The following is a 12,122-nucleotide window of genomic DNA, read 5'->3' on the forward strand; positions in this document are numbered from 1 at the left end:
ACCACGTTAAACCCAGATTCCGATCTAACAAAGGTCTTAACTCATTCTCTTTCTATGCCACATCAATGTGGAATGCACTCCCAACAGGTGTAAAAGTAAGTGCATCTCTATATTCCTTCAAAAGCGCTCTAAAACAACACCTCCAGGCAACTTCAATCCTTTACTAATACCCTCCTCCATTCACATCCCATCTCCCCGGATTATAAACAACTCAAATGTACTTCTAATGTATATACTTGTTCTTATGCTATGTGAACTCACTATGTTCTCTGCTGGCTGTACATATCCTACTAAGTCACACCTACACTGTTTCAATGTCCATTTCTCTGTTGATGCAATTGTTGATGACTGAAGTACTGATATCAACCAAAGCTCCTCATCTCACCCCCCGGATTGTAAATAATTCAATGTATATACTATCAATCAATCAATCTATGATTATTTATATAGCCCTAAATCACTAGTGTCTCAAAGGGCTGCACAAACCACAACACAAACCACAACGACATCCTGGGTGGAGCCCACATAAGGGCAAAGAAAACTCACACCCCGTGGGACTCACATGATGATTAATCTGTGAGACTGTATTATGCTGATAGTATATATTTTTACCATGAATTGATGAACGCGTGGCGCAGTGGCCGTGTGCAACCCGAGGGTCCCTGGTGAATGTGTGTGTGAATGGGTAAATGTGGAAGTAGTGTCAAAGCGCTTTGAGTACCTTGAAGGTAGAAAAGCGCTATACAAGTACAACCCATTTATTTATTTATTTTATTTAACGTGGACCCCGACTTAAACAAGTTGAAAAACTTATTGGGGTGTTACCCTTTAGTGGTCAATTGTAGGGAATATGTACTGTACTGTGCAATCTACTAATAAATGTTTCAATCAATCAATAAGAAGCCAGGACTATCAATACTATTATTATTATACATTATTATATCATAAGGTCAGAGCTGCAATTAAATTAGCCTTTATTTAACTGAAATTACTATTGGATTTGGTTTTTGTCATGAATCAGAACTTCTAGTTTGTTCTTTATATCATTTGCCTCAAAATGGTCCTTAAGTGAGCAACAAACCTGTTGAATTTGAGCATGGTCTCTAAAGTGACCCAACCATCATCCAGCTGCAGCTGTTCTTTGAGGAAGCGATCTCGTAGAAGATTGTGATCCCCAAAGTAGTACTAGAGAAAACAATACAGCGGTAAGAAGAACGTTGTTATTGATGACAGAATATTTAGAGTGAAAAAAATAAGTTGACTTGCTTATTTGTCTTTCATTGTATCAATTCCATAAAATCCAATTGTATTTACAATCCGCAAATGATGTGAAAATACCATCTAAACATCCCAAAATGCCACTTATTCAGTTAGCCATTTTCAATATTCCGCTCCGGCTATTTTCGGATATTGACATCCCAGTCATGACGCTTCTGCACTTGGACAATGTTATCAGATCAGTCATACTGGAAATACGCATACATTGGAAAGAGATGTGCTTATATAAGACAAGAACACATGCTTGGCTTTTTATGCATTCGCGATCGTAAATAAATAGCTAACAATTGAGTCAACAGATGGAGGGCCCTCCATTGCACTTCTTGTACAAACATCCAGAAAGCGCTGACAATACTCGGACTTTACATGTCATGACCTGGAAATGAAGCAAATCTGAGTGATATTCTTTATACAAAGAAACTATACGGCACATTGATAGCAGCGAGCTAATGCTATTGTTGACACACTAAGCTGACAGCTGCTTCTCAAACTTACTAAAAGTCAATTCCATCCATCCATCCATTTCCTACCGCTTGTCCCTTTCGTGGTGGCGGCGGCGGTTGCTGGAGCTTATCTCAGATGCAATCCATTCTAGATTATAATTCATGCATCTCTCACTCGGTAGTAGAAAAAATGTGGCCATGGACTGACAGGCCGGTCCACTTTTCTGTCCACCAAGATGGCCAAATACAAACCAAGCACTGCTTCCTGCAGAAACTCATTTTTTAACCCTTCGTGAGGATTGTGATCGATTCTTCATCTAAACGGAATGATGTGAGCGTCAGTCGGCATCCCAGCTAGAGTGGAAATATCACAAAAAGTGTTTTATTTTAATTTTATGGTAAGTTTGTATGTTTAGCAACTAGCAATGCTGTGGATGCTATAGTGTCACAATGAAACTGCACCCACAACTTAGTGCTCATCCTCTTTGTGTTTGAGCCCAAAAATACAAGGTCCTGGATGATCATTTTTCCTAAAGTAATTCTTATTGGCTCTCACAAAGTCTGCTTGATTAGCATTGTTGTTGATGGGGAAGGGTTCTGTGGTTCCTAGCCCAATGTCATGTGATCACGCGACTGGCTTCCTCATTATCACTCCAAGGGGCTTGAGAATCTTTGTGAGATTTATACTATTTTGATCATATCTATTTAGTTGCAAACTTTGGAAGTCTTTTGGTGTCAAATTAGATATATATATATGATAATAGCTCCAATATAGAGGCAACTTGTTTTTCACTCTACTGGCACTTTAATAAGAACACAACTTGATGCCAGTTGAATACAAACCTCCACTTGACGTGCCACTTTCATCTCAACAGGGGACATCTCTTGACTTTCAGACATGACTGTTCTGTGGACAAAAACACAGTAAACATAAATGTCATAATTGGAGGGCAAGGCTTACAAAACATATGAGCAAGTGTATTAATTTCTCAAGGGCGGTATGCTGAGACATTTGGATAACCATGTACTCACGTGACCTAGAGGCACATGCAGGTTTCAGTCTAAGCCCCATTAGGCTACTCTATATTAACCTGAATCTGTGCACATTCAGGCTTATTTTGTAAGGTTTAGAGGCAAATATAAAAGTGATCCTGAAAAAATATTTAAAATTGGATGGGTTGGATTTTCACACTCTTAAGAAAAATACTTTTACAACTATTTGAACAATTTATCATTACCAACAGGTTACTGCTACCTCACTTCATTTGACACACACAGTATTTGAAAAACTAAAGATTTGAAGCACATTATGTCTTTGCATCTGGTGGTCTACAAATTAAGCATTAATCCGTAAAAGACAAAGTTGGACATATGCGTGCATCGGTGAGTAACGTATTTGATTGACATAATGAGTGCCGTGCTGCTGTGATCGGGACGTTTGTTTGCAGTTGATTTCCTGCTACAAATATTAGTCTCATCTCCAACTAATGTCTGCAGTTATTTGAATGGTGTGAAGCATGTCTATGAAGGTTGTCATTCAACCAGGTCACTGTCATCTCTGTCTGTTCAATCGATCACAACTGCTCATTTGCAGAAAAACAAACCGTCAAAGCCAGTTAGGATTGGTCGTTTGCATTACAACAGTTTTTCTCACTACGATAGGGCAAAACCCTCCATGCCCAGGCACACCTTCCTGGTTTTTTGAAGTATACATAGTTTGGGTTTTGGCTAGGGCTGGGTGTTATATCGATATACTGGTTATATCGCGGGCTTGTCTATGTGCTACATAGAAAATGACTATATGGTGATATTGGAGTATACGTTCTCACCAAGTTACTTTTAGCTGCTGGCATTACACTACAGGCTCTTCTCACTCTTTCTTGTCTCTCTTTCTCACAGAGACTTAAATAAGCGCACCTTCTTACATACGTCACAAACGTATACGCCCTCGCGGAGCATGGAGGTAGCAGCATGGGTAACATTAGCTGTGATGCGAGCGGTGTGGTGCGAGTGGTAGTACGAGAGAAAGATGGTGCGAATCTGGTAAAAAATGAAGGAAGAAGAATTCATTCCCAAGAAAAACCGCAGGGGGTCCATCGTCTGGCGGTGGTTTGGCTTCAAGCAGCAAGATGTTGAACAGACAACCGTAATTTTTCAAATGTGGGGCAAAAGCGTTGCTACAAAAAGTAGCATTACCGTTATTTTGTAGCATCATTTGAAAAGTCGCCCGCTAGAGAAAGATGAGTGCTTGAAACTCCGCATGTCAACATCTCCGTTTGGTGCCACACCAACAAAATGCCAAAGCAACCATTTCCACATCAACACTGTATGAAAAAATAGTCAACAACATTAAGGAGATAACGTCCACAGGAACCTACCACATAGTGAAGTATTTGATTTCCTATTATGCAGCTCATTTTTATTTGACACTTATTGAAATGTCTTGTGTGACATCATGCACAATAGTGCACTTTATTTGTTTTAAACTATTGTAGTGGTGTTCTGTACAAAAAGTGCACTTTAATTTAGTGTTGTTTTGATATGTCATCTTAGTGACATCATGCACAAAAGTGCACTCAGCTTGTTTTAAAATGTCTCTGACAATCTTGCACTTTCTGTTTTGAAATGACATGGTTTGTGCTACTGCTTAATAACTGTTTCATAAATACACTTTCAGTTGTGATTTCCCTCTCTGCATGAAAGTTTAAAAGTAGCATATATTAACGCAGTATGAAGAAGAATGTTTTGATGTAGACACATAGAATCATCATACTGCTGTGATTATATGCATCAAGTGTTCATTCAAGGCTAAGGCAAAATATCGTATATCGCAATATGGCATAAAAATATCGCTATATTAATAAAAGCCAATATCGCCCAGCCCTAGCTCTGACCAATCTAAGTCTATGAGCACAGACTGATGAAACTTACTCGGATGAGCGGCAAAACGTCTTCCAAGACCAACCAAACAGTCAAGTTGTGATCGATTGAACGTCCTGAGATTGTGATGTGAAGTTCATATTCTGTCTCATGTTTTAGCTATAATTATCCCTGTTGTTCAGCAATGATTGCAAGCAATATTAAGATTCAGTATAAACTGTTGAGCATATGAGAGTTTCATTCATCAAGTTTATTAATAGTATTAAGGATATTTTCTTGATGCTAACGAATATCACCAAAGACGCTATAATGTGGTCAGCCGTGTTGAATAAAGCACTTTCCTGCACAACAAAACTTTTAGTTTCTCTTATAAAAATGCACAACAAAATAAGTTGAATTGGAACAATCACAATATTTATAACTAGGACTTAATGTAACAAGGTCAACTATGTCAAGTAAATATAATGTTTTACATAATGTTGCATTATTGTTATAATTACACAAAATGTGTAAGTTACATGAAAACACCTTAAGGTTGTTTGATGTTTTGTCAATGTGTAGAACCATTGTCTCATCGTGTTCCTCCTACTGCAATAATTGTTGTAACATATGCCTCTTTATATGTGTTGGACACGCCTTTCTACTTCCCTTTTGTCCATGACATCAACGTGAGAGGTAGGCGTTCACGCCACAACTGAAAAGTGTATTTATTGTCTCATTAAGAACTGAAGTTCACTATTTGTTGTTCTGTATTATTGTATTTGTGTTGGGGCTCGACAATTGGCAGAAAAATATTGACTACATTTGCATTTCCTGTATCGTCAGGTCTGTTTTTATTTCACTGTGTTATCGTACGTAACTTCCCTTTTTCCACGATAACATGAGAGGGGCTCGACAATTGGCAGAAAAATATTGACTACATTTGTATTCCCTGTATGGTCAGATGCATTGCCAGGAGTAAAGTGCAGCTGAGCAGCAACCCCTGGTGTCGGTAGTTTATTAAATGCTACACACAACGCGGCGGAAAAGAACACCGGTTACAATAACATGACGTTAGTTGTGCACAACTAGGTCTTTGTAGTTATATTTAGGCATGTGCAGCCCTTTGAGACACTAGTGATTTAGGGCTATATAAGTAAACATTGATCGATTGATTGATTGATTGATATAGCAACTACAATAGAATAGAATACAATAGAAAAGAATGGACTTTATTGTCATTATATTCTCATATAACAAGGTTAAGGACTACAATTTAAAGTGTGATAATGAGACCAAATATGGGATAAAAATAAATTACACAAGAGGTAATAAAGATTAAACTAAGAATTAAAAATAAACAGTCTTCTATCAAATAAAAATAAGCAATCCTGTACAATATACAAAACACTGTACAATATACAAAGCAAGACAAGAATACCGCCAGAGTGATAACAAAAAACTAATGTGATATATTGTCATTTTTTTGTGTTTAGTTCTGCTGTCAAACACTATTAATTTAAGTTGATTGCATCACAGAAAGTTTCTCAAAAAAAAAGTTCAAACATTTTACAAAGTGATCACTGCAGACACAAGCGGTCTGATTGTATTCCACTAGAGGATGAAAGCGATATTTTTAAAGAGCAATGTCTTTCGACGGACTTTCATTTTTCCTGACTTTGTTACTTTTGCAAGCCACTTTTTTCGGGACTCTGAAAGCTATTTCCTATCTCACTATTTAAACGACTGTAACACCCAAGAACAGAACAGCAACACAGCATTTTCTGCTCAAACTTTACAGTCACTTGTTTTAATCATAGACATCTTATAAGTAGACACAGCATGAAGAGCTACTGCCTACTGGCGCTGACGAGACGCGGGCCGCCATCTTGGAGTGGTGATCCACTCCACTAAGTGCAATTCATTTGTCGGGAGCAATGAACTGTCAGCGCATTTAATTCATCTTACCTCACTGAATAACACTCATTTTCACCCGTTTTTTTGTCATACGTGTAGCTATGATAAAGGACACGTGTTATTATTCATAGTTTGCTTAACAGTAATAGAATATTCTTATATGCTACAAGTGACCAGACATCCGAGATCAAAACTGGGAATATAATCCCAAAGAAGGGGGGGAAAAAATGGTCAGCTATTTCTAAATTGAAGAAACAATATGATTAGGTTATACATACATGCATATATCCTACATAATGTATGAATACATTAGATATCTATATATCTTATAGACTGTATCTCTTTTGCTGCAGCAGCAGTTTATTCTGTCTTGACACTTTGTATTGATATTTTATATTACATTCTTCCCTTAAATGATCATGTTTACACTGATTGTTTTATACGTATTTTTTATGCATGTCGCTTAAGATAAAATCGTCTGCCAAATACTTAAACATAAACACATATAAACACCTGAAAGTCTTTATATCAGCTAAAACCACCTATCTGTTTGACTGGATTCAGAAAAAAAACAAATTCTGTCTTACGCAACAATGTTAGGATTTGAATATTGTTACTTGAAGCTAGACTAAGTTTAGACTTGTATAATAATGTATAGCCACTGTCCATCTGACTATTTGAGTGTGACATTTTTATATGTGATTGATTTCATTGACAAGTTTATTATGGTAATACTCTTGTTTGCTAACGGCTACGATTTCAGTACTATTGAAGATCTTTGCTCCTTTTCTGTGGTGATATTCTTTTAACGAAATAAAACCAATCGTACGTTAATGTTAAATCTTGTTTGTGAAAAGTAATCCACCGATTCCTATCCTCAACAGGAAAACGCTGAACACAACTTTGTTTTCTTCGCGTCAACTGTCAGTTTAGGGCAGTGGTTCTCAACCTTTTTTCAGTGATGTACCCCCTGTAAACATTTTTTTAATTCAAGTACCCCCTAATCAGAGCAAAACATTTTTAGTTGAAAAAAAGAGATACAAAGTATAATACAGCACTATGTCGTCAGTTTCTGATTCATCAAATTGTATAATAAAATATTCTTGAACTATTCGGAAAAAAAGATTTAAAAATGACTAAAAACTTGTTGAAAAATAAACAAGTGATTCAATTATAAATAAAGATTTCTACACATAGAAGTAATCAACTTAAAGTGCCCTCTTTGGGGATTGTAATAGAGATCCATCTGGATTCATCAACTTCACTCTCAACATTTCTTTACAAAAAAATAAATCTTTAACATCAATGTTTATGGAACATGTCCACAAAAATGAATATCGCATTGTTGCATTTCTTTTCACAGTTTATGAACTTACATTCATAGTTTGTTGAAGTATTATTCAATAAATATATTTACAGAGTATTTTTGAATTGTTGCTATTTTTAAAAAATCTCACGTACCCCTTGGCATACCTTCAAGTGCCCCCATTTGAGAACCACTTGTTTAGGCTGCTCATCACCACTTCAAGATGGCGGCCCAATTTCTCGCATCACAGCATCCAATGCTGCGCCCACTTGTCATGTCTATGCTTCTAATGCTAGACTCTCGCTGCTTGACCACCACGTGAGTTAAGCAGCGGATAAAAACGGAAGTGACGTCATGTGCAAACCTCCTGTACAGGAATCAAATAGTTCTATTATGAAGAAACAAAAGCATGAAAAGATACGAATGCGTGTTAACATTAAAAAAGCACAGGCGTCAAATAAAACATGTTAAGTCCATCTATAAGAAGGTCGTTTAACCGGACTGAGTAGTCTTTGGCGTGTTAACATGTTAGCTAGCATGCTAACATGTCGCAGTTGCACACGCAAACACAATTAGCTGCCCTTAAGTTGACTCATTATATCTTTATTAACAACATGACGTCCATTTGTGCAAGTATTTAAGCAGATGTATTACTTTTAGTCGCAGTATTATTTGTTAAGTGGGTGACATTAGCGCGAGGACAGCATGCTCCCTAAACAGACACAACGTGCTTTTATTAGTCCATAAATCATTCCAGCAGAGCATCATTAAAAGACATGTTTACATAGTTTGAAGTCAAAGGCTTAGACTTTACTTACAGCAGCAACAACTTGAAGTGTTGAAAGAGAAAGACTTGACTGCGACGCCGGACTGACCATGTGGGAGGGCGGACTACGGGGAGCCAGAAGGGTCAAAACACATCAAGTTGGCAGCAATTTTAACCACGTGTAGTTACTTCAAAAAGCCGCTAGATGTCGCTGCCGCCCCATTGCTGTCACCGTGTTTGATGGCGTCATCACACGTGACGTCACACACAGCAGCGTGGGAGATGATACAATGAACCCACAATTTAAGTTGTTTGATGAATCTGAATACGCCTACGGCTTTGCATTTTGTTATATATATATATATATATATATATATATATATATTTGTATTCTATTTTTATTATTTTGAACTTACAACCCCCTGGCGCTGTTTTGTACTGTTTTCATAATGTTTTATAATGTTTTATATTGTTGTTTGACTTACTGTTTGTAATTGTTGAAATTTATAAATAAACAATGAACCCACAACTCATACACCATATGTTTTTTGTGCCTTTAAAAAGAATTACAACTCTACGTTAAAACATTCTCTACCTTGAACAAGCAAAAAGCAGAGTAAAAAATGATGCTGTCTTCCAAATTTTAATTATTTACTGAACTTGTATGAGCCTATATTTGATTGATTGATTGATACTTTTATTAGTAGATTGCACAGTACAGTACATATTCCCTACAATTGACCACTAAATGGTAACACCCCAATAAGTTTTTCAACTTGTTTAAGTCGGGGTCCACGTTAATCAATTCATGGGCATCTATCCATCCATCCATCTTCTTCCACTTATCCGAGGTCGTGTTGCGGGGGCAGCAGCCTAAGCAGGGAAGCCCAGACTTCCCTCTCTCCAACCACTTGGTCCAGCTCTTCCCGGGGGATCCCGAGGCGTTCCCAGGCCAGCCGGGAGACATAGTCTTCCCAACGTGTCCTGGGTCTTCCCCGTGGCCTCCTACCGGTTGGACGTGCCCTAAACACCTCCCTAGGGAGGCGTACAGGTGGCATCCTGACCAGATGCCCGAACCACCTCATCTGGCTCCTCTCCATGTGGAGGAGCAGCGGCTTTACTTTGAGTTCCTCCCGGATGACAGAGCTTCTCACCCTATCTCTAAGGGAGAGCCCCGCAGATTCATGGGTATTTATAGTTTCATCTCTAACAGAGCATGACGTGGCGAAGAATACGTTTGGAGTAAAAATATCATATTAAGCGCCTTATCATTCAACAATTTACATATTTATATATCCGCCGCCCCCTTTATTTATATTACGTTATTATGTAACCATCACACACACACACACACACACACACACGCAGTGTTGTTAAAAGGAAAGGCCATGTAACACACTGGTAAAAATGCCCCTCTCCCCCTTTTTGCAATGTGTTGCTGCCATTAAATTCTAAGTTCATGATTATTTGCAAAAAAATACAAAGTCTGTCAGTGTGAAGATGAAATATCTTGTCTTTGCTGTCTATTCAATTGAATATAAGTTGAAAAGGATTTGTTGTATTCTCTTTTTATTTAGCATTTACACAACCTGACATTTTCACTGCTTTTGGCTATTTGTCTACATGACAGGAGAGCTCTTCCCGTGTATACTAAAGACAACATTGTCAGTCAAAGATTCTCTGTGTGACAGGAACACTTTGGATTGAATACAAAACAGTCAAAGATCTTCTAAATGAAGAGAGCTCAGCTCTTCATGAATCTATTGCAAAAATGTCTGCCACTGACAGGTGGGATTCAATTTCAGCCCCGCGAGCCCAGCTTAGAGGTAATTGTTTGTCTACTTTGAGACAACAGAGGGTTCTCAGGTCCTAAACCTAGTCTGGTACTTAGCTCCTAACAAGCATGTGTCATTTGTTGGATTATTGAGGAGTCCACATTTCAAATTGTTTCTAGAAACTGTGGACGTCGTATCCTCCGGATCAATAAGGAAAAGAAGCATTGTTGGAGGCGCAAAGTGTTGTAGTCAGCATGTCAATCAATCAATCAATGTTTACTTATATAGCCCTAAATCACTAGTGTCTCAAAGGGCTGCACAAACCACCACGACATCCTCGGTAGGAAAACTCACACCCAGTGGGACGTCGGTGACAATGATGACTATGAGAACCTTGCAGAGGAGGAAAGCAATGGATGTCGAGCGGGTCTAACATGATACTGTGAAAGTTCAATCCAAAGCGGATCCAACACAGTCGCGAGAGTCCAGTCCAAAGCGGATCCAACACAGCAGCGAGAGTCCCGTTCACAGCGGAGCCAGCAGGAAACCATCCCAAGTGGAGGCGGATCAGCAGCGCAGAGATGTCCCCAGCCGATACACAGGCAAGCAGTACATGGCCGCCGGATCGGACCGGACCCCCTCCACAACGGAGAGTGGGACATAGGAGAAAAAGAAAAGAAACGGCAGATCAACTGGTCTAAAAAGGGAGTCTATTTAAAGGCTGGAGTATACAAATGAGTTTTAAGATGAGACTTAAATGCTTCTACTGAGGTAGCATCTCGAACTGTTACCGGGAGGGCATTCCAGAGTACTGGAGCCCGAAATGAAAACGCTCTATAGCCCGCAGACTTTTTTTGGGCTTTGGGAATCACTAATAAGCCGGAGTCTTTTGAACGCAGATTTCTTGCCGGGACATATGGTACAATACAATCGGCAAGATAAGATGGAGCTAGACCGTGTAGTATTTTATACGTAAGTAGTAAAACCTTAAAGTCACATCTTAAGTGCACAGGAAGCCAGTGCAGGTGAGCCAGTACAGGTATATATGTATGTATATATGTATATAAAGGTATATACAGTATAGGTATATATGTATGTATATGTATATAAAGGTATATACAGTATAGGTATATATGTATGTATATATGTATATAAAGGTATATACAGTATAGGTATATATGTATGTATATATGTATATAAAGGTATATACAGTATAGGTATATATGTATGTATATATGTATATAAAGGTATATACAGTATAGGCGTAATGTGATCAAACTTTCTTGTTCTTGTCAAAAGTCTAGCAGCCGCATTTTGTACCAACTGTAATCTTTTAATGCTAGACATGGGGAGACCCGAAAATAATACGTTACAGTAGTCGAGGCGAGACGTAACAAACGCATGGATAATGATCTCAGCGACTTTAGTGGACAAAATGGAGCGAATTTTAGCGATATTACGGAGATGAAAGAAGGCCGTTTTAGTAACGCTTTTAATGTGTGACTCAAAGGAGAGAGTTGGGTGGAAGATAATACCCAGATTCTTTACCGTGTCGCCTTGTTTAATTGTTTGCTTGTCAAATGTTAAAGTTGTATTATTAAATAGAGGTCGGTGTCTAGCAGGACCGATAATCATCATTTCCGTTTTTTTGGTGTTGAGTTGCAAAAAGTTAGCAGACATCCATTGTTTAATTTCATTAAGACACGCCTCCAGCTGACTACAATCCGGCGTGTTGGTCAGCTTTAGGGGCATGTAGAGTTGGGTGTCATCAGCATAAC

At 38.3% G+C, this 12,122-nt stretch overlaps 1 protein-coding gene across 2 annotated transcripts in view; it reads right to left on the minus strand.

The window, feature by feature from the left end:
• ssb (small RNA binding exonuclease protection factor La) overlaps window positions 1–8,765 on the minus strand; it is a 20,465-nt gene extending 11,700 nt beyond the window's left edge. Inside the window, exons 1-3 of one of the 2 annotated variants that reach the window (XM_061880063.1) lie at window positions 8,622–8,765; window positions 2,565–2,628; window positions 1,082–1,185 (exon numbers count right to left, since the gene is read on the minus strand). In XM_061880063.1, the coding sequence (XP_061736047.1) occupies window positions 1,082–1,185; window positions 2,565–2,621 (161 nt within the window). In that variant the 5' untranslated portion in view covers window positions 2,622–2,628; window positions 8,622–8,765. Of the gene's footprint in view, window positions 1–1,081; window positions 1,186–2,564; window positions 2,629–8,621 lie in introns of those variants that run through there. The other variant, XM_061880062.1, reaches the window with a different exon arrangement.
• Between the last annotated feature and the right edge of the window lie 3,357 nt (window positions 8,766–12,122).

This window comes from Nerophis ophidion, linkage group LG19 (assembly GCF_033978795.1).
Source record: "Nerophis ophidion isolate RoL-2023_Sa linkage group LG19, RoL_Noph_v1.0, whole genome shotgun sequence".
Classification (NCBI taxonomy): Eukaryota; Metazoa; Chordata; class Actinopteri; order Syngnathiformes; family Syngnathidae; genus Nerophis; species Nerophis ophidion.